Consider the following 24,679-nt stretch of genomic DNA (forward strand, 5'->3'; position numbering starts at 1 on the left):
CAAGAGGTGATAATGAACTATTAGATGTGACGCTCAGAAACTAGCACTTCTGAAACTACAAATCAATGCTGAGCATGTCAATGAAAACTCCTTAAGTTTTCTAAGCAAACCTTTTAATTACAAAGTATTTAAAGCTAGACTATTTAGTAGAAATATAGAATATAGTGGTTTTTAACTCACCATTCTAAACCAAATGCTTTCTTTTCCAAAATTAGAGTATAGAAAATACTTCCTGTAGTTGCACTGTGCATTTACCTCAATTTCTACTAAATATAGAATTTGTCATTGTTTTTCTCAATCAGAGACACAGACAGTATGTTAAACCAGATATTCATTTGCAAATGCTATTTAAATAGAGAATATATTGTATACTGACTGCCAGTATACATATGTACACACATATATACATATATAAACATACACACACATATCACACATATATATACACATATATATAATTAAAAGGCACCTTATCAAGATTTCTCCAAGAAAGCCATCAATTTTATTATAAGCTATAAACATTTTAATATTAATATTTAATATTAATAATAAAATCATTAAGAACACACTAACCAAAAAAGTAATATATTTTCAAGTGTGATGTGTAAGACTATGTAAAATAACATTATAATGAAACACCATTTTCTATTATAAGGATAAAGTTTCCTCCTTCTTATATCTAAGCTAAAATTAGAGAAGAATTTTCTAGTTACTAAAAGAAGAAGTTCACAAGCCAAAATCACAAGAATGTTCTAAATGACGAGGGATATCCATTACTCATCATTTTTAACTGAGGCCTTCATAATTACTTATTTTCTAAAGCTCTCAAACCATAGAAAGCAAATGGCAATATCAGCTGGGTTCATCATTGGATTTCAAGAAGGAAGCTCCATTTAGGGAATAGAAGCCACCATTAGCTGACTTAGTTAGATGTAAGTTATTACTACCCAGATAATTTAAGAACTATCAAAATCATCTAAGAACTGAGGCTGCAGTCAGCAACTAGGGTTTGTAACTGTTAAGTCTTAAAGTATACTTAACATATACTCAGCTGTTAATCTCAGACTCCATTCCTGCAAGCCACATACTATGGATACAGCTACATTAATTTGTTTTCCATATTCACAAACTCCCCACATTGTTTTTGGGTGATAATCAGTGAAACTGCTGTACCATGCATGAAGTATATATTTTAAATATTGCTTTGGTACTAACACTCCCTGACCATCTCTCAACTAACTGAAATATTTTTCTGAGTGCCCAAGCGCTATGAAAAGGAGATATAAGAAGTGACCCAAAAAAAAAAAAAACTGAAAAAAATGTTTCCCTCCAGTCACATTACTCATAGTTCACGGGCTCAGTAATGACTTGTAGCTAGTGACCTACTCTACTGAACTGTGCTGCTATATAAATTCAGAAAATTCCCATTTAAATTCTCCCATTTAAAGCCTCCTAAAGGTACTAGGTAGTATCCTAAGGAACAAACAGGAACTGAATAGGGGGAAGGGTGGATTTCTTGGCATTGTTTTTAAGGAACTTTTAGTGATATAACTTGGCTGAAACTACGGGAGGAAAACTCCACTCTGAAGTCAAAGCCAAGGTCCTTGAATTACATGCTACACTTTTTAGATTTTAACTCTGTGAAAAACTGGTCATAGAACTGACAATCGAATAATGCATATATAAGTATGTAACTAACATATACTAGATGTTCAAAAACTGAAAGAAAGGGTAAAGAAGGGGGAGGAGAGAGAGGATGAAGAAGAGTCGGGAGGCTGGAGGATAAAGGGGAACTGAGAAGGTAAGAATGAGAACAGAACTGCTGCCTCTTAACTCTCTTCACTAGGCTAGATCAACATTAAGCAGCTATGAGACTCTAATGAAATGTTAATGGTTAAGCTTCAAAATGGTCTTATTGATACCAACAAAAGCTTTTTTATACTTTGCTCTGTAACACAGATTAGTAAGGAACCAAAGTAGCATGTACCACTAACAGTCACAAAGTGGTTGCAGTCTAATAAAGGTATTCAAAATTATTGTGGGCTCTGTAATGGGGACAGTATTTAGGAAGAGGAGTTAAATAGGGGTTGTGTCTACTGACTGTAGCACAATGTCAACCATATTCTGTGTCCTTGCACTTCTTGGTATATAGCATTTCAAATCTATAAATGAATCTCTGATTTGTGTCCACCTGAAATGCATTCCAAAATCCAGAAGAGGTGCTACTCATTCAAGTTATTTATTTGTATTTTTCTTTTAAGCCTATGTATTTCAAGCTGTCAAACTGTATATCAAGGATTATAAAGCAAATAAACATTACTTAGGAAGGTTTCCACTGACAAATCTGTCCATATCTTTAATGCTTCACTACTTCACTAAAACATGTAATCTTAAGACACATCGATATCTAGATCAGTTTTACAATGTACAATTGATTTACAATCTTCCCAAAAGACCAAAATATTATTTAAAATTAAACTTAGTTCAATTTTTCTTTTTAACAAAATTACTAGAAACATTTGTTTGGGCCTTGTCAGGAAGGTTTCAGTTTTACATCATTATGTTTTAACTTGCCTAATCAGTTGAACAAAAGTACTTCATGTAAAATGATTCTTTTAGTTGCCTTACCTACAAATCCCTGCAGGATACTATAATTGAAACCTACTCACAGTAAGTTAGGAATAATTAGGGCCCCAAATTAAGCCAAACATAAAGTTAATTCAAATAGTCAGCTGCTGTCATTTAAATGGTTACAGAGTTTTATTGTTACTTAACATTTCTGAATGCTTTTAAATGTACTTTGTTCCTTTAGTCCATGTTTAGTATTTTAGTACAAATAGAAATGGGATCAAGACGCAAAGATTCACCAGCCTTTTAGACTGGAGTCACACCTATATCCAGTCTTTTGTCACTAAAGGTTTTCTACTCAATCTTTGCTATCAGTCAATTAACAACACAGCTGAAACAATGGAGTGACAGCTCTCAAAGGTAAGCTTTCTGGTAAATAAACCAGGAACACAGAATCTACAGTGAGTGCCATTAATGCAACAAAAGTAAGAGCTTTTGAAAGCTAACAGGGATAGTCTCTATTTGCCTAAACTCTAAAACAAAGCGAAGGATTAAACTAGCTTCCTGCGGTAAGCAAACAAAAGGGAAAAGATAATGTCAAAAACCCATACCTGAAGGAGGGGCTGCAAAGGCATGCCTTTAACTGCTTTACTGATGACTGCTAATCAGTGTTAACTGATAAATATATAGTAAAAGTTAAAATTATTGTTGTGTTTTTTCAGTGTTATGGGTAGTTTAATCATTCTCAGCAATCGTTTGTACTTTCAAAGGGAAATACTGATTTTTTTTTTTAAATATAGGCCTGTGGCTATATAACTTCTGAAGATTATTTGAAAGTTGCAGAGAGTTAGCAAGACTGGACCTTCTGTAATACATATGTTACATATATTGCAAAATACAGTCAATCTTAATACAGTTTTTAATCTGAAATAGTAATGATTTTAAAAGCTTTGAAATAAGTGAATTTTTTCTGATCACCATTAAGTTAAACAATATTAAGCAATATATTTTAAATTATATCAAATACTCTGAGTGACAACCTCATGAGGCAAGAAAATACACCAATGATCTGAGGCTAAACATTAAGTTCTACAGAAAGAAAAATGGACTGGTAGTAAGGAGAGCTTGGCAAAGGAACAATCTTGGCAGGCCTGTTTCTGCATCAGTAAACTGAAAACTTCTACACTGCTAATCTCCAAGTTGAGATTCTAAGTCTAATATTCTTCAATTCTACCAAAAAATTTTGTAAAACTATTTTGATCTCTAAGATACCTGTATATGTTTAAAATTTGCTATTTACTTACTTTTTATTTGGCTTTAAAAAGATCATGAATCTAATGAACTTCATGAAGAAATAAATGTAATTTGTGATTTGTATTATAGTAAAGCTAAAATAAATCAGATCAGTAACTTATCTTTATCTCTGACAGGAAGAGAAAATAAAATCATGTCCACTACTAATAATAAATAAAATCTTTGAGTAAGTATAATACTATAAAGTGGAAAAATTGCTAGATCTTAAGCAGAGCTGTTTTTTGATAACCAGTTTACATTCAAGTACTCCCATCCTATACCCTTTTATGGTGTTAACACGTCAGGGTATTAATACTGACGTGAAAATGACAGCAATTCTTAGTTTTTAAAATATGCTGACTTTGAAAAATCAGTGAAATATAAACTTTTCCTAAATGGGTTAATAATATACACTTTGCATTACATGATTTTGTAATGTTACTTTAAGTACTAACATTTATAGTAAAATGCTATTCAAATGATGTTTCCGTGTAACAGAATGAAAGCAGGACAGATCAATGGGGAACAGAGGAAAATATTAGGGAGAAAGGGTCAGGCTGCATTGTTACTCAGGGATTTTTCAATACAAATCATCAGATAAAAGGTCAATAGAAAGCATATAAAATAGGACTGACTGAAAGTGTAACAAAATACAAAAATGTGCAGTAAAGGGCTTCCCTGGTGGCGCAGTGGTTGAGAGTCCGCCTGCCGATGCAGGGGACACGGGCTCGTGCCCCGGTCCGGGAAGATCCCACATGGCGCGGAGCGGCTGGGCGCGTGAGCCATGGCCGCTGAGCCTGCGCGTCCGGAGCCTGCGCTCCGCAACGGGAGAGACCACAACAGTGAGAGGCCCGCGTACCGCAAAAAAAAAAAAGTTTAGTAAAATGTTGCAAGGTAGCTTAGTTCCTTTTTTAAATAAACTGAATTATAAAACTGAAAGTGATGTTATTTCTATATTTCAACTGTGTTGTTAAGGTAAGAAATAAACCCTAATTTGCAAAGGTAGAAATCACTATCATGCAAGATCTGATTTTCTAGACTAAACATTTTAATACCTAACACTCCTTGATACAGATGTCCTCTCACAGACCAGCAGCCTCAGCATCACGTGGGAGGTTATTAGAAATGCAGACTCTCAAGGACCATCCCAGATTACTGAATCAGAATCTACATTTTAACAGGATCCCCAATTATATGTAAATTTTGAGGTGCACTGTTATAGATAAAGAAGATTAAAAACATCCAGCATGACCTCCCTTAAATTTCTTCTCCTGTAAACATCTCTTCCTGAATCTTCCTCTCCCTCTATCAAAATATATATGTTCCTTTGCTGATGAGCCTCTCTATCCTTGCACTGGATCCCATTTCCTTTCTTTCTGCCTAGAAACAAATTCAGGTATTCAACTTATCTACTACAAACAACCAAAAAAGAAAATTATAAAAAGTACTTTCCTTAAACAATAGGATACACTTAACCGGCACCACCTGTCTCCTTCACTTTACTTACAACTTTGGAATCAACCTGCTACCACTAATCACCTCATTACAGCATTCTGTCATATAAAAGTGAGTGTCTTAAAATCCAGCAGAGAGCTCTCTCCCCACAACCACCAGCAATGCCCCTATCCATCCTTTTCATTGTGTTTGACTAAGTTATTAAGTCCCTGACTCTTAATAACATATTATATTGACTCTAATCAAAACCTGGTTTAGATTTTAATACTACAAAGAGAAAAAAATAGAATCAGGAAGGGGAGAGAGAACTGATTATTAATATAAACACATACACATATATTAGATACAAAGAGATAGATAAAAAGCCATAATAAGAAGTACTCTATAAATAACCAGCAAAATAAATGAGAATTTTACTTAACCTCTTTTTTTGATTAAATCCTTATGCAAAACAAAACTCTACTTTATCTGAATCCCTCTATTTTTTCCAAGAAATTGTGGTGTTTCTTGACATTCTAAAATTCCCAAAATGGAGAACTTCACTATAGGGTATTTTAATCTCTATTGTCCTGCTTTTTGCTTCTCTGTCTGTCTCTCTGTCTCTGTCTCTGTCTGTCTCTCTCTCTCTCTCTCTCTCACTAGCTCTCTTTCTCTCAACAACAAAAATACCTTAAAAATAAACTTTATTAAATAGACTAGATGCAAAACAAAATCATTTCATTAGCATTATTATTGGAATCAAAAGAACAGTAACATTTTCATGCACAGTTCATTCTGTGTAAACATAAATTATATTCATTTCCCTCTCTTTTTTTTTAAACTGTTTTCTATTATCCATTTTTAATTTAGGTATGTCCTAACTTTATCTACTGTGTTAGTTAAAATCTGATTCATTCCAAATGATTAATATTAGTTTACTCCCTTGGCTCTCACCTGATAACAAAGTTAATTCCTAATGGATTAAAATTTTAAATAAAAACACGTAAGAACTACAGGGAAATGCAAGTGAATAAATATTTAACTAATCTCAAGATTTTTAAGGATAAAAATAATGGAAGATCTCACAAAAGAACTAAACATCAAAAAGTAAGGAAAGAGGAAAAGGGGGTAAATAAAGCAAATCAAGTAAAATATTGATAATTGTTAAATCTGTGACTAGTATTATTTTACAAAACTCTCTCTTCTGTTTGAAATTGTCATTAAAAAATCAGTATGAATTAAAAGGCAAACAAATACATTTTTCATAATAAAAATCACAAAAGGATATCATCAAAGGGTTTAAAAAATAAGAAAAGCTGTAACAACATAAACAGAAAAACTGGCAAAGGTAGTGAACAAAAAAATTCACATCAAAATTACAAATGGCCAATAAGTAAATCCATAGAAAATGTTTTTGTCCTCACAATTATCCCCCAAATTAGAAATTTAAATTACAATCAGATATCCTTTTTCACATATCTAAGTGTCAATTCTTTTAAAAATTTAAAAGCAGTGCTGGTAAAGCATATAGACTGATACTTTCACACAGTCGTCAAAGAGAACATTGGTATAACCCTTCCAAAAAGCCAGTTTGGAAGATGTATACATGCCTGATATAATAATCAGAGTTCTAGAATTCCAGTCCCAAGAAACAACCAAATATGATGAAAAAGACATATAGATATTTATTTTATACTTGAAAGAAATTAGGTTCAAATGGCCAACAGGTAGAGAGGGAGGATTAAATCAGTTTTGACATATACATGATAAATTACAATGCAGCTGTTAAAATCTATTATCTAAATATATAATGACAAGGTAATACAAGTTATGATAATAAAGTGGGAAAAATCAGAATATAAAAGTATATGGAAATGAAGAACATAATTTTGTTTTATACATTGTAATTTTGTTTTTATCATGTGTGTTGGGGAAAAAGAAGGAAATGTATGGTGGTTATATCAAGGTCTAGAATTATGAAAAATTTTAAATGCTTATCTTAATTTTCTTATGTTGTATCTTTTCTCATAAGAACGTATTACATTCAAAATCAGGAGGAGGGGAAAGCTTTTAGGAAAAATAAACCCTCAAAGCAAGAATAATAGAAAACATAAAAGTCAAATTCAGGAGAGTCCCATGCTCATAAGAAGGGATTATAAATGTTTTTGCTTCCAGAAGCTCTTATATGGAATTCCCTTCTCAGCCTTACATTTTAGCCAAAAGATCCCGGGGCCGAGGCTAGATATTCTCCTGGAATCACTTCTGTCAATTTGACAAAAGGAGTAAAAGAATAGGGTTGAAAGATGTCATGAGATATTCACTAATCCACATTGATGTCTAATACATGTAGACTGCACGGCTGTCATATGTCGTTCTCTGTCTTGCAGGAGGTGAAAAGAAAATAAAGACTACCATAGGGTACCAAGCATATGTTTCAGTAAGACTTCCTTAGTAATGTGGCAGATAAATAGTTCTTTGAGGGCTTCCCTGGTGGCGCAGTGGTTGAGAGTCCGCCTGCCGATGCAGGGGACACAGGTTCGTGCCCCGGTCTGGGAAGATCCCACATGCCGTGGAGCGGCTGGGCCCATGAGCCATGGCCGCTGAGCCTGTGCGTCCGGAGCCTGTGCTCCGCAACGGGAGAGGCCACAACAGTGAGAGGCCCGCGTACCACAAAAAAAAAAAAAAGTTCTTTGAGAACTACCAGTTCTACATTAATACTCAGATGTGCTCAATCATTTGTATTATCTTATTCTCTAATACCACGACCTAGTATATAAAAAAGTGAAAAGGTACATTAATTCCAGAAATGAGGCAAGAGATTCATCACGATTGAAATTACTTAGTAAGGAGTAATGAACACAATTACCGTTCAGAAAAATTAAGGTGCTTTACATGTCTCCTGTGCTTTTAATTAAGCCACCTTTAATACACTATTGATTATTTCAAAATATAATAGTAACGGTGATAAATGTCTAATATGAATGTAAAATCAGTATTTCAAAAATTTACTTCTGTATGGACAAGTTTATGACCTCTTTACTTTTAGCAAATTACTTCATAACAGATTTATTAAATAAATATTTGATTCAGTCTTTTCTGTCAGAATATGGAGGTTTGCAAAAATTAAGCAGCCAAGCAATACAGTGTTATTAAGGTCTGTGTGTAACACACTGATTTTATAACACTTTTCTACCAGCAATAGACCTATTAGTGAATCAACAGAGATTATGGATAAGTCAACCTTTCTAAACACTGGAAAAAGAAGCAAAAGAGGATGAAATAGGGTGGGAAGTGGGGAGGAAAAGTAGGGAGAAGAAAAAAATCAACAAGCAAGCACTAGAATTAATCTCTATATATACTAAATATGGCATAATTTAACACTGAATATTGGTATCTAAAATGACAAAAGTATACTCCAAATTAACTTTTTTAAAGATGCCAGGGTATCCAATAAGTTTAATCTTATTTTTTTTTTCAATTTTGAGTCATAATCAGAACTCATATACCTTGCTCTTAAATCCTGGTAGTACTGTAAGGCATTTGGTTTTTACAAGATCAGAGGCAATGTCATATAATATGTAAGTGGCATTAATATTTATATTTTTGAAAATGAATTACATCAGAACCTATGCAGAAGAACGCTGCTGCAATCAAACTACATTGCACTCACATAACACAAAAGAATATTTAGTGTCCTAAGAGCAATATAGTTAGGTACTTTCTTAAGGAATAAAATCACATTAATCTGCACTAAAAATATAAATAAACCATTTAAAAAAATGTTTTGTTTTATATCAATGTTAATTTACATAATTTGCAAATTTAAAAAATAAGGTTACATTTGCCTGCAGCAAACATGGATATACCATACAATTCCTATTAATTTAATGGGAGTTGTGACCCCCATTAAGTTTAATAGGAGTCATACGGCCAAATCCCCATGTACCTTGCTGAAAATTTACCTCCTAGCTTTAAACTAATCAAATAATCTGAAATGAACAAAAGCAGTCAATTTTGCTAGACTGGGAAATGTAAAGTCCCTACAGTAAAGTCAATTCAGCATTATGATGGCAATGGCCACGTAGTTAATCCCAGCAAGAAAAAGAACAAGGTTATAACAGTGAGAAGAGACAAACTGAAGCAAGGTGGTTTAGGAGTGCAGAAAACAACATTTACCTATCACAGAAAATACGTTCTGTTTTTTCCAATGTGGAGTCAATTTTCCAATTTTTTTCTTTCTTAGTACAATGTCTAAAAAGAGTAAAAACAAAAATCCCTTTTTGAAGCCTAAAATTATGCCCAAGGAGCCTGATCAGACGGATAAAGAACCATATGAAAAGAACCATAGATAACTGGTTACAACTTCTGAATCACAGTGAATTAAATCATAATTTTTTCTGGAAAAACTTTTTAAAAAGTTACTTTATAGCCACAGCCATGCAACCATATACCTCACCTCAACTACCCGTACACCAGATTACAGTGGTTCTTAAGTGTGATGCTGAGCAACATGAGCCTCATCCCAGAAATTTTTCAGACATGCAAATGCCTGGGCCCCACCCCAGACCTTCTAGGTGATTCTTATGCTCAAGTTTGAGAACTACTGCAATACGTTATTTCACATCCATGCTGTTCTCTCTCGGTTGGTTTTTTCTCCACCACCATGCTCACCACTGCCTTTATCTAGCTTGTGCAGCTCATACTGAGATTCAGCTCAAGAATCATCATCACTTCAGGCTGGAAGCATTTCTTGACACACACCCAATGCTTCTGGAGTATCACCATCATGGCACTTATCACCCTGTTATTACAACTGTTTATTGTCCCTCTACCAACTATTAAGACCACGACCCTCTTCAAAGATTTATGCTATTCAGTGACGGATACAGAATAAGTGCTTACCATAAGCCAGGCATTGTTCTAGGCATTTGCATGTTGATGAACAACAAAAAAGATCCCTGCCCTTGTGAAGGTGACATTCTGTGTATGTGTGTGTGTGTGTGTGTGTGTGTGTGTGTGTGTGTGTGTGTGTAAATATAAATTCTGTACATTTTATTACATGTATGCATCAATAAAAGAATGAAAGATATAAAGAATAAATATAGGTCTGAATTATTCTAATCTTTCTTAAGTTTAACCTTGGAGAACAAAGTTACTATTCCTTCCACTAAATTATAGACCATTCTGAAAAAAGTATTTATAGGCCAAAACAGGTTTTTTAAATTCATAAGTGACCCCTAGATCTACTATTTTCCTGCCACTCAACTAGCAAAAAGATCCTACAGCCAAACATCATTTTTTACTAAGACATAATTAACACAAAAATCATTGTAAAATGTGCTTAGAGAATTTAAAAGTACAGTAAAAACTGCTAAGATACTATTTCTACAGCTATGTTCTTAAATTTTCTTGATGTATATAAATAAATATGTAAAGCTGTATCTATGTGGCATTTTTACCTGGCATAATATTTTCTTTGAAATAAGGATAAGCAACAATGTAATTCAAGTTAATTAACTAAAATTTCGACTAATGAAATCTAATTACATACTCACTGCATAAAGAATTCAACCTGAAATCCATATTACCTACTTCGCTGAAGAACTGCTATTATTTGTAACTTGTCACTTGAGCAAGCCTTCATATATCTGACTTATGCTGGCCAGGGCTCCATTATATAGCATAATTTAATTCTGTAGGACACAAAAATTCAATTTACTTTCCTACTTACTGATACATGTTTCCACAGTGGGTTACTTGGCTTGTAAAAATTGGCCAAAAGAATCAAAGCACCCCAGTTTCTCAACAAAACTGATTTTTAAAGTGCTAGATATTAGTCCTCTAAGAGTAAAATAAATTCTAAAAAAACTTACAAAATATTGTGGAAGTTTGGTCCTTTATAATCATTTTTTATTTGAAAATTCTAAACATAATTTTCAAAAAAACACAGGAGAGACTTTAAGAATAAATAAAACACTGTTCCTACTTTGCAAAAAACAGTAAATTTTAACGGGTAAGACTTTATTCTTAAACACTAATTGACAGAAATGGAGAAGATAAGCTAATTCTAGCAATTAAACCTTTATATAATTAGCTTTTACCATGGTAAAACTTAAAAAAAAAATGTTTAGTGATTTGCTCTTTAACATGCACACAAAACATGACATATTTATAATGTTTGCCTGGACTTAGAACAAATACATAATTCCTCCTTGCATATATGGAAATTTACCTCTCATACATACAGATGTAAAACAAATCCAAAATTATGTTAAGCCTTTAAAATCATACACTAAGGTAAAACACTACTGTAAACAGGAGAAAAGAAAGCTCTGAAAAGGAAGGCACGGTCCATGGCTGAATACAATACACAGGCTTGTTTTATTTAAAAACAAAATCTTATTTAGCTGCTACTACTTAAAAATCTAACGACTGGTTTCTGTTGAAAAGTCAGAAGACTGGCAAAACCAGGCTAAACACTGGAAAGGCAACCATGGTTCCTCCAGCAAGCACTTTCCTGCTTGCTGCAGACCTCCACTGGCCTGCTGCAGTCAAGTTACTTTGCCTGCTTGGCCAAATAGGTAGGTGTTTGAGGTTTTGACCCCTGCACAAGACCACAAGCTCCTGAAGAGCAGGACCTGTGCCTTGTGCATTTTTGAACCCCAAGCACCTGGCTCAATTTAGTCACTCAATAAATGAGGAAGGAGAGAGGAAACCATCTAGAAAACCTTATCTGAGCTTACCGGCAAACATCCAGGAGCTGATAAAAAAAGTGCTCATAGCTATAAGATTTGAAAAAGTAACAATCATGTAAGGGCCCTGAAGAAACTTAATGGCTGAATAATTAAATTTATATCTTCTTTCCTGTGCTCTCATACCCCACTTTGATTGGTTTTCTCTATAGGTGTTCACAAAGCATTATCTGCTTGCTGGCAATAAAGGACTATCATGTCGCGTAAAACTTTTCTAAGACAAAACCACGTGACGCTGGATCAATGTTCTAACAGTGAAGTGCACAGTAACTCTGTATACCCTCACAGTTAGTAGTGTGGGTTCGTCCTAGGTTCTTTTTACCTGTAGAAGGGAACTGCTTCAAAAGCAACACCCTCTGGCCTGATGCACCAAAAATGAAATTTCTCTTAACAACAGATATGCATCCTGACCTGATAGGTGACACTAGAAATAAAACTGCAGTATCTCATGAAAAAGTCTCTGGTTTGCTAGCCCCCTGCTGAGTTAAGCTACTGTGCCAGCAAAGTAGTCTCTATCTTGATTGGAAAATTTTTTATTATGTGGACTAATGAGCCATTGATCTACAACTGGAATCTTTTTAAATGTATAAAAACATTCAAACATAACAGCAGGAATTCAGTTAGTTTTTCCCTCTAAAAAAACAGTTGCAAAATTATAGATTATACACAAGATTTTCATAACAATCCAAGCCAGAGATTCATATTATTAACTCAGTTTCTGCTCGTTGTTTATCATTACAGTACTATTCATTCAGACATTACATTTTAATGTCAGATTTGATGTATCTTTCAATTCTGATGCAAAGAGCAATATCTTCTGAAAATAAAATATTAACCCATTTGTAACTTTCATGTGTGACAAATCCAAGTGAGCATTATTTACTTTCTGAATACAGAAGTTCTTATGTTAAAATTTTTCTCAACTTGTTATTTATCTGAATTATATTATTAAGTTATGTCAATATATTGAAAGTAGGGGACTGGGACAGCAAGGAGAAGTGATGAAACATAATTTTGGAACAAGCAATTCAAACAGAATTCTTTCGGAAAAATGTTAACATTTTGAAGCTTATTACAAAGACATTAGAATAATAAGCTTCTATCTATTAGTTGACAGTATGCCTTTTTTTCCATCTCCGATTTTATTAACAGGTATAAATGGGATCATTTAAAAGTACATATATAGCCAATTTAAAAATTCCAAGACATTTTCTTCAAGAATATTTATTGTGACCAAAAATTCCATTATATTTTACATGCATTTCTCCGAGATTTTGCATTCTTTCACAGATTTTACAAGTTTAATATAATTTCATGCTGAATACAATGACTGCCACCACCAACTAGCTATAAAATTAACACATCTTAGCCCCACATTAACTTCTGACCTGCTCTGTAAAAAGCACCTGGAAGGGTGTTATTTTCACATGGAAATAACATGTAAGACTAAAGAAATAACGGATACCAGAAAATCCATATAGTAATTATGGTTTCAACTATTTCATTAACCCTCTAAAGTGTCTTTATTTCTTTAAAAATCAGGTCTGTCTTCAATAAAGATAACATTAGAAAGGAAGCACTACAAAAAAAAACTTTTTCCAGAAAATATAAAAAGAATGTATTTAGAAGTTTTAGAACAATGACCACACTTAAGTAGCACACAAAACTAAAGATGAAATCAAAGAGTTGCCACAAAATATTTTCAATTTTACTGGCATAAATTCAGTCAACAAATGTAACGTATATACCAAAGCAAAGCTTTCATTTAGTTCTCTCAGGATTATTTACAATGATTATATTTACAAATGTATGTAAAATATAAATTCAGATTTATATCACTTTCTATAATATAGAGCTGTGTAATGAAAATAATTCAACCACCAGAAAAAGAATATGACATTCAGGAAATCTTTTTAACACTTAATTCTAAAATAATAAAAAATACTCATTCGAGCCACTTCTACATAAAAAAAAAAAGATTGCATAGTTTAAGTTCTCCTGAACTTAAAAAATAAAATTTAAACTGTTACCTTACCTTCTGTATTCGGTAAGAAGCTGATTATAATGATAAACCACAGGCTTCGCATTCTGCAACCAGAAGACACCATTATTGATCCCTTTAAATATTTTCTTTGTATTCCTTAATGAATCTAGTTATAAATGTCCAGCTTCATCGAACCCAGCAGTCTGCATCATTGATCCTCATATCTGAAAAACAAACAAATCCATCATTTACTCTATGGTCCTGCAATGTCACAAAAGATGAAAAAATAATAATAACAACAACTCCTCTCTTTCCCTCCTTTCCTCCCTCCTTCTCCTAAGTATAAAAAAAGGGCATATATTTTGATTCTGTATGCAACAGGAAGTTGCTCCTATACACTGGATATCTGAGCTTTGCATTCTGGAAACAATCAAAACCCCCCAAAATTAAAGGTAATCAGAACATATGAATTCACATAATAGTTATATAATTTCCAAAGATAAATTTTTCTTTGAAAAGATTAAAAAGTTATTCTAGAATAATATATCTGCCTTTCAATGCCACGTATTAGTCATTTTATCAAAGTACTAGCTTTGGTACACAATACCTCCAACAAAATTTCATAAATACATACACTTTCTTTGTTTCTAGTGATGGTAACAGCAGTATTATCTACACTTTTATCCTGTTACCTTGCAAAGTACATTACAGATATAATGAAACAGTTTATTCTTCTATTCAACGGTGTACAATTTTTAATATATGGTTGTACTTTATATCATAATGACATTCCAAACACCACATAGCAAACTGTTATTTATCTGGTTACTAGTTATTCATAAAGGGAGCAGTTTAATAAAATGATTGCTCTTAACTATTTTATTTTAAACTTTTAGATTTTCATGTATCAGTTTTTCTTACAGCAAAACTTAGTAAGATCAAACCCATATCCTTGAGTAGTTTAGTCCATCCACTGGACGAAAATAAAACCGCAGGCCATGATGATTATATCTCCAAGGTTGCATCACTATTTTTAAAAAACCAAGGGAGGGGTGGCAAAGAATATAAAAACCAAGAGCCAAGTTTAATTCTGACTAGCCCTTTAGGACACAGTTCTTCAAATGCAGAGGATACAAAAACTTCAGAAGTGATTTAATCAGCATTTCTAAGTTCCCAGAATCACGTGAAACCAGGTTATTTGCTGGGTTCTACTGAAGTGTTTTACTGCTTTCTGGGGTAGCATGAGGAATCAAAGAGTAAATACCAGCCTTACAATACACACATACTATGAAGGCAGTTCCAAAATATATACAGCCTCCTGATATAGCTTCTGAGGGTAAAGAAATTACAAATTCTTCCTTTAAAGTTTTCCCATCCTATCCTTAACCTGGTGCAAATAAAGAGTTTTTTTTAAGTGGAGCACTGAAAGTTACATGAGGTTGTGTCTATAACGCAAATCAAATGAACTCTTGCATAATTTAGATGCTATCACTAAAGCATAAAGAAAATTTAGAAAACCAAATTTCCCTAGATAACTTTTGAGTTCTCTGTTTCACATTATCTGAGCTACTCTGCATTTGCTACATTCTTTATGCATCATATGTGATTCTATTAGCAGGTCACTATATTCTGCTATCACTTCCCTACAATGTAACTTCAATGGAAAAGGGGTCAGATGCTAAATGGTTTGGAACACTTATGCTACAAAGTCACTATCTTGCTTCACCAACACACAGAAAGAAGGTAAAAAATTAATCTGAAGTCATTATCTAGTGTTTAAATATGAAGACCCATAAAACCACAAAAGGAACTAGCAAGATATTTTTGTCATAAGAAGTTTATTTTATCATGCCTATAGTTTCTGAGATAAAACTGCTTCCATATACACCTCCATGATTCATAATCAGCCCAGTTTTTTTAGCTCCCTCTGAAACCTGTGAAGACAATTACGTATCATAATGAGGGAATCAGCACTGGCATTACCAAGTTTTAAGAACACCTCAGATGTTCTTAGAAATAAAACAAAAACAAAGGGAAAAGCAAGCTTCTTCCTCTGTATGCCAAAAATATAAAAAGAAGAATGATACATCAAAAATTAATCTGACGGAGGAGACACATGGCACACAACCCTGAAAAACTGGCTGGCTCTCTATTCATTTTTCACTCTGAGCTCCCAAAGACTATTCAAAAGACAAAATCAAAAGTAAACCTTCCATTTACAACTGCTGTGCAAAGTACCTGCCTTAAAACTGCAAGCTATTTTATATAAAGCACAGAGAGAAGTCAGATAATTTCATGGCCTGTCATATCAAAAGGGCTAATCAGTGAACAATTTCTTACTACAGACTGGTCAATGATTGGCTCAAGCAATTAGAATAAATTTAATATGTGGAAGAGGTGCATTAATTTTACTTGTAGTAATTAAGTCAGCCTTTGGAATGCTCCCGATTTAAGCAAAGAATCCTGACTACCCAGGTTTTGGTTGTAATGGGTACTTTCATTTCAATGAACTAATGCGTGCCCACATGCACAACCCTTGAACACATTTCCACTTTCTTAAAGCGATCCAAGATCGGTCTGTCTTTGGTCATCCGCTATTTGAAAGAGTCCTTGTTTGTGGGAAGAAAGAGAAGGAAGAAATCAGGGACTGACGACTGCCTTGTAAGAGACAGCTGCCAAGATAGGAAAACCTCTGTTAGTGAAGGGAAAAGGAGGAGGAAACCACACAACCCAGACCTCTTTTGTGGTCTCTGGCCAGGATAGAATATTTTATGAACTGATTTTAACTATATGCTCTAGTCAACTATGAGACTTAGTATAAATGACTGTTTCTAACAAACAGAAAGAGATTCTGGAATGTAATAAAATCATGGCTTCTTTCGCCCAAATAAAGCTTAAGTCCATCCATCTGTCTGTGCAATGAGTAAAAGAATATCAAATTTATTTTTCTCATTCTGCTATCTACATCAAATCACTTTCACATCAAATAAAATTATTTTCTAAAGTTCAAGCTTTAAATGCAATTTTGAAAACAGTCAAAAGATTTTACTGCTGTGATCCAAATTAAAAACAACCTTCCATTAAAGAAATTAATGAAAACTGAAATACTTAGCAGACCATAATCAGCTAAGGATAGAATGAATAAATAATCAAACATGGTGAAACTAATCCCAAGAAAACTGCTCCTAAATCAAACTGGAGCCACAAGACACTCGCTGGCATAGATGGAGCCAACAGACTCTATATAACTACCTGCAAAATGAAGCTCAGTATAAGTGTCTCACAATGCAAAACAAGAACAAAAACAAGGAACAAAACCAGAAAAAGGCTATTAAACTTTCTTTCAACAAACAGAAAAGATTAAGTGACTCCCCATATTAAAAACCAGTTTGTCCTTAGATTTTTAGAAAAACTCTTCCCAAGAACTTCAGGGAAAAATTGGGAGGGTAAAGGCACAGATGAAACCCCACATAATGCTAAGTAACAGTTCATTGCTTAATAAAAACTGAAACAGAACATTTTTACTCAAACTACAAGTGACTATTTCTTTTCTTATCCTTCAAATAAGGGGATTCAAACTATTTCATCCTAACTTTGTTTCTATAACCACCTGCCATTGTCTACCAAACCTCTGTCAAGATTTTTTTTAGAGTAAGTATCCTATTACTCTGAAAAGTCAATTAATGCATCATTAATACTAAACCTTCCAAAGCTGAACAACGACTTCCAGGAACATGCCTCAGCATTGTTTATATCCCAACAGTCCTCAATGTTTTATACACTACTTACAATGTATAGTTAGCTGTAGCCTTTCAGACAGTAACCTGCTTATATTTATTAGCTGCATTAAACATCCCATGCCTTAAACTGTCAGCAAAATTAAGAAACCATTACTAATCAGTTTTAATATGTGTGTATTTATGTTACATTACTAAGAAATCACATTTAACCTTATATATGATATCTGTCTAGCAAAAATAGAAAAAAAATAAAACCCATCTGTTGAAAAGCATCAATGAAAGAAGTAGGATACAGCATGCTTCAAATTAATGAGAGAAAAAGATAATTTATTTTTTTCTAAAAATGGTTAACTGAGTTGATATTCTACTGAGTGCAAAGACACTAAAATTCATATCTAAAGCTTTATCTTTGATTTCTACTCATGGACACTGAACTACTGTGAACACCGGATATTATGCCCAAACCACCATAAGTATGAGAACCGGAAAGGCAAAGAGACATATTAAGCAGGAAACCTACCAAAGTTACCCATCCTTGTTACTATGCACTAATGCTGTATAAAATGAAACATTCACACTTTGTGTAAGCCTAAAATTCTATGCACTAAGTGTATGTCAATTTTAAATGAGAGCTAAAGACAGCTGTACAAAATCAGTCTTTCTGATCTAATTTGTGCTATAAAATTATAGTCACTATGGGACAGAATTTACTAACTAAAGAAAGCTGCTTTTCTATGTTTTACCAAAACAACAATAACAACAGCAACAGGATGATATTAACCCCACTCTGCCCCCACTGCAAAGATTTAGAAAATAAAAAATAAATTGCAGAATTTCCCCTTCTTGTTAACATAGGAGAAAACATCAACACCCTTGGGATTTTTCTTTCAGTAAGTTGCCTAAGTAAACCCTTGTTATCACTAATCAGAAAGCCTTTTTTAGCTCCAGACATTTGACGTTCTTTTCGCGTTGGACTCTATTTTCTTTCCCTTCACGAAGATAGGGCTGGGGTTGGAAATGCTAATAGCGATTTTAAAACCACGTGGCCAACCAATAGTCGCCACCCTCTTTCTGTTTCATTTCTGCAGATATTGGTATCAAATATAGAGTACTTTAATTACACCATTTATACTAAAGTCCCCTTAACATTCATTTTTGATCTTACCCTTTATTGAAACTTCTTCATCATTGTGAAGGTATAAATTCTCCTGTGAGAGGACTTAGAGGAGGAGTAGAAAGGAGAAGAGTTCAGGAATGCTCCCAGTAAATTATATCTGCTATCTGCTATGATATCTAGGAGTCATGCTGAGCATGCAAAAGAGGCTTGTAGCTGTGGACTCTGGAGGCACAATGCAGGGCAGTCTGCCATTCTCTTCATTAAAATGCTTCCAGTTGAAATAATAAAAACAAATGGCTGTCATTTTCAAACCAACATGGGGGACATTTTATGACTGAACATAAAGCTGCAAATGAAGTATCAAAAGAAAAGGAAAAAGTGAAGCTACATGCCCAGTTCAAAATATTACCTTATATAACATGAAAGTTGATGGCGTCCCCAACTTTTATTATTTTATTTTATTTTTTTCTTTTGCTGTACGCAGGCCTCTCACTGTTGTGGCCTCTCCCGGTGCGGAGCACAGGCTCCGGACGCGCAGGCTCAGCAGCCATGGCTCACAGGCCCAGCCGCTCCGCGGCATGTGGGATCTTCCCACACCGGGGCACGAACCCGTGTCCCCTGCATCGGCAGGCGGACTCTCAACCACTGCGCCACCACGGAAGCCCGTCCCCAACTTTTATATCAAAAAAAATCATAAATCCATTGGTTTAAAATATTTTGTATTTATTGTTAAATTACAATACACCTACAATATAGAATTTAGTTCTTTCCCCATTTGGGGGAAAGGGAAAGCTATTTTTAAATAGCACTCCTCTCCAAAGTTAAAATTTTTGATTTCTTCTTAACTTTCTAATGGTCTAGAATTCTCTTGCAGTATTTTTGAGTTGAATATAAATTATGGGTACCAAGGCCAAAAATATTTCCTGAGTGCCTACTGCGCGTGAAATACTGTATCAGACACATATCAGTAATCTTTAAAAGGTCAATATCATAAAGGTCAGAAGTCTGAGGTTCAGAAAAGTTAACTCCTTTACTGGAAGTTACTCAGCTAGCAGGCAGCAAAGCTTGAATTCCAATCAAGGCTAATTACAAGGACATTCTTTCTTAATTGCTAAGTTATTCATTCAGCAAACATTTACTGAGGATCTATTACATGCTGTGTACTGAGGAACCTAAGAGACAAAACTCCTAACCCTCAGGGAGATTGCATTCTAGCTCAAAAATAACCCTTTCTAAATAGAAAGCTACAATTGCCTGGCACAGAGTTAGGTACCTCCAAAATGATAAAGCTACACAGATAAACTAAATAGTTTACTTATATTATTCATGAAATCTTCACATCAACCTGCGAAATATAAATTATTATCCCCAATTTGCCTTAAAATGAGAATACCTAACCTGTACAAGGACAGTAAACAACAGCAGGGCTGGGATATAAGACCATGTTCTAAAACCACTACTGCCACGAATTAAGTAGTTCAGATAAGCCTACTCACTTTATGTGTTTTATTATCTTTCCTTTTGGAATAAAAAATACAAACAGAACAAAGTCATTTTGGGATTATGAAAGTGACGAAATACAAAAAAAATAATGAGTTGATTTTCAAAATGTTTACATGAGTAAAACTAACATCCCTTAGGTAATGATAGCTAAATGTTAACTTAATTTTTAGTATTTCCAGTTAAGCTATCTTAATTTTATTCATTTACAGGGCTATTTAAAGTGCTCACGATATATGTTATAAATTAACAAATTATTCTAGATGAATCTTATGAGCCATAATACCTGAGAAGTTGCTTACAAGTCAAAATTATAAACCTAAGTATTTCCTCAAATATAATTAACAATGGAAAGAACATTTTAATGTCAACTTCTGTGATATTATGGTCTCTTCACTGTTCAGGCAAATAGAAAAGAAAAAATCCAATGTTGCTCACGAGATGCACTCTTATTCTTGGCTCACTACACTGGATCCTTTGTTCATAAATCATTGTTACTAGCCATTCTTTGAATCAATATTCAGATTCCCTCTTGGTCTCTATGTACAACCACTAAATGAAATAATAATGACCCAGGATCTGTCGTATATTAGATCATCAATATCACCATCAGGAGTTTCTTAAAGGTAATGAGGTAATCTGAGTAAAATATGTCAAATGAACTTAAAAATGAAAAATTAACTACAAAGAACACATGGTAAGAAGCTGAAAAAAATTTTCTGAAGTATATAGCACATTGCCTTTTGTAATCAATAAATGATAAAACTCAGCTGCAAGCTATGTCAATATATATAGTGTCATCTCAACTTGCAATTCTAAAATAAAATAAATAATATTAACAGTAAAATTGCATGTATGTCAGTTTAGGTCAATGACTATCTAGTGATTACATTCCAGATATTTTTGATATTGAGTACTGAAATGAGTGTTACCTATTCATTTATTATATTTACTTTATATACTGGCCCTGTGTTAGGCTCTAAAGGGATTATAAACAGATGAAGATATGACTGCCACTCTCAAAAAGTTAATAATCTTCTAAGGAGAATTAAATACATAAGAAAATGATTAAGACCCCAAATATGAATTAATAAATAACTGTTAAACTCCCAAAAAGTTAGTGATAATAAATATATTTTATACCAAAATAATGAAAGAAAAGAGAAATAAAAGCAGTTTATAGACCTGTGTTTCCCTTGAGATGTGTACTTAGGTCAACCAATATCATCTTAATGACAAGAGCCCAAGACTGAGATGAGGAACACAGTCTAGAATCCTGGTTTAACCTACCACTGTGAGTGCTGGGACAAATCACAATCATCTAAGCCTCAAGTTCAGCAACTATATACAAGGACAGGAATACACAAGAAATTTACTATTCCATTATTTTCTCAATTATTCCAATAACATGTTTATGGTCCTGATTCCATCTTAAGTAATCTTAAAGGAGATTTTTAAGGGTTATTGCAATATGTTTCACTAAAAGCTTGTCTCTTATCAAAATATCTCTCAGCAATTACTTTAATAATTCAGAGTTTTAAAATTACATCTAAAAGAGTTGCTATTACAAAAAACATTTTTTGAAACCTACCTACAGATTACATTACAGATTATTACATCAGCAGCCATAATACAATAACCTGAGACTCATTCAGCTCACATATTTCACACTCCGCCTTTGTGGGAAAATGCACATGATCAAACAGCAAGACGACATGCTTTTTCCAGAAAAAGCAAGTTCCTGTGCCTTAGCCCACGTTAGTCTCCATTAAGCCCTACATTCCATACCATACACTCTGTGTCTACAAGCAAAACTCAAAATAACAGTATTTTATTGAGTGGTAAAGAAAAAGTATATATCAATTATTTCTGAAAATTAACTTAATGAACAACATTAGAAATAAAGTTTCAGTTTAAGTGAATGAACAAGAACAGACTCTTACTTCCAGTGTTCGACTGATATTCTATGTGGTCAGCATGTCTGATTCCTCTAAAGAGCATAAGAAGACATATGGGAAGGCAAGAAAAATGTTTATAGATAATATTTTAAAACATAATGGACTGAGTCATTTTTAATGATTGTTAAAAAAATTTAAAACTTTAGTTCATTAAAAACTTAAAATATAACATGTTTTATGTCTAGTGCTTCTTAACTAGTGACTCATGGAGTGAGGGAGGTATGTGGTTTTTAGAAAAGGGATTTTCAACATTAAAATATAATTTTATAACCTCTATTAAAATTTCAAGGACTTCCCTGGTGGCTCAGTTGTTAAGAATCTGCCTGCCAATGCAGGGGACACAGGTTCGAGCCCTGGTCCGGGAAGATCCCACATGCCACACAGCAACTAAGCCCGTGTGCCACAACTACTGAGTCTGCGCTCTAGAGCCCATGAGCCACAACTACTGAGCCTGTGCACCACAACCACCAAGCCCATGTGCCACAACAACTGAAGCCCGCATGCCTAGAGCCCGTGCTCTGCAACAAGAGAAGCTACTGCAGCGAGAAGCCCACGCACTGCAACGAAGAGTAGCCCTTACTCGCCGCAACTAGAGAAAGCCCGCACGCAGCGATGAAGACCCAACACAGCCAAAAAAAAAACCAAAAAAAAAAGCAATGTTTAATAAAAAGAAACATAGGTTATAAAAAGCTGAGAAAAATTGACTAGAAGCTTGAATTACTTGCCAAGACTCTCTTATTTGGTAAAAGACATGTTATTTTTGCAGTATTTCATTAATTTTTTATAAATTTTCCAAATCAGAAAACTGATATTTGAGGAAAATATATCCCTCGTTGCCACTCCACATACAAAGCAAAAAACTGAGCTTAATAAGAATAACTTCCAAAGATAATAACCAGTAATTCTTCAGCTCTCTTAAGCTAAAAACTATCAATAATATCCCATTATGTTTAGAAAAATTAGAAGCAAGGAATTATGTAGACTGATACTCTACAGAAGAGATCAGGAAACTTTTTTCTGTAGAGGACCATATAAGTAAATATTTTAGGCTTTAAGGACCGTAGAGCCTCCGTCACAACTATACACTTCTCCCTTTGTAGCATGAAACCCACCATAGACAATGTGTAATGAATAAGCATGGCTGTGTGTCAATAAACTTTACTGCAAAAATTGCCAGCCAGGCAGTTTACTAACTCCTGCTATAGATTAACCGATACAAGATGGAGATAACTGAATGCAGTTCGGTCAAATAATGAACTGACCAATAACCATCAACATCTACCAGAATATTCAAACCAACTTCAGTCTGTTATTTTAAGAAATTAATTTAAATGTAAATGTAAAGGTAAGTTAACTACTCTGGAATGAGAAAAACAAAATAAAGCAGCATTATACTGACCAAAACAAATTAGTGTTTCAGTGTGTGTATAACAGAGCCATATGTACAGCTTACAGTGCTTGGGGAGAAACTCCAGAAAAGAAAATAAAAGGCATTACCACAATAACCTATCTTACTACTTTGGCAGGAGAGAATGTAAAACCAATCAAAACAGTAAGTAATGGGAGGCTGAAAAGCAATGAGGTTTGGACAAGACCCCTGAGGTATTCTACCATTAGTATGATGGTTTCAAATAGCTGTTGGTAAAAGTGGCTTCAAACTCGTGAAACTTCTGTCATCACTGCTACTCACCCATATGAAACACTGGATATATCCCAGTCCCACATTGTATTCAAAAGGAGACTACCAAATTCTAATTTGTTGAATTTCTGCTATAAAGCTAAAAATTCTACAAGGCCAGAATCACCAATCTTACTCCAAAAAAATTATGAAGTCACAATAAATGCATACATTTCTGTTAGAACAAAAGAATTTTTAGAGTTTTCCAATTCCTTATATCCAGGCTCTTCCCAATCAATGTTTGACTGTTACTATTATAATAAATATTTTTACTTTCTGCAAGCTAATGTTTCCTAAAATTGAATAGTCACACTATAACATGCCATAAGAATAATATTTCTAAGCTACAATTAATAGGTAACCACATTTAAAACACATCAGCTAAACTTTTCTATCTATCTATATATACATACATATATATATATATAAAAAACAAAAGAGTGTCTATATATATATATATATAAGACAGAAGAGTGGAGGTTACAAATTTTTAATAAGAGCATTATATTATGGTAGTAATAATCTAGGTGTTTTACTGGAAGTGAAGTGGATTACTGTAAATGAAATTTTAAAATGTCCTTTCCATTTTACAGATAACACAAAATGACTTTTTTCATGTCTCTGGCGATAAGGATAGATCTGCCACACATTTAAA

General features: G+C 33.7%; 1 protein-coding gene across 3 annotated transcripts in view; it reads right to left on the reverse strand.

Moving 5' to 3' along the window:
- The window catches only part of ADGRL2 (adhesion G protein-coupled receptor L2), a 180,411-nt gene that overhangs the window by 132,188 nt on the left and 23,544 nt on the right, over positions 1-24,679 (reverse strand). For all 3 annotated transcript variants that reach the window (XM_082670292.1, XM_082670294.1, XM_082670293.1), the window contains exon 2: positions 14,083-14,255. In XM_082670292.1, the coding sequence (XP_082526418.1) occupies positions 14,083-14,155 (73 nt within the window). In that variant the 5' untranslated portion in view covers positions 14,156-14,255. The remainder of the gene's footprint in view (positions 1-14,082; positions 14,256-24,679) is intronic.

Source organism: Grampus griseus (assembly GCF_964374135.1).
Source record: "Grampus griseus genome assembly, chromosome: 1".
NCBI classification, from domain to species: Eukaryota; Metazoa; Chordata; class Mammalia; order Artiodactyla; family Delphinidae; genus Grampus; species Grampus griseus.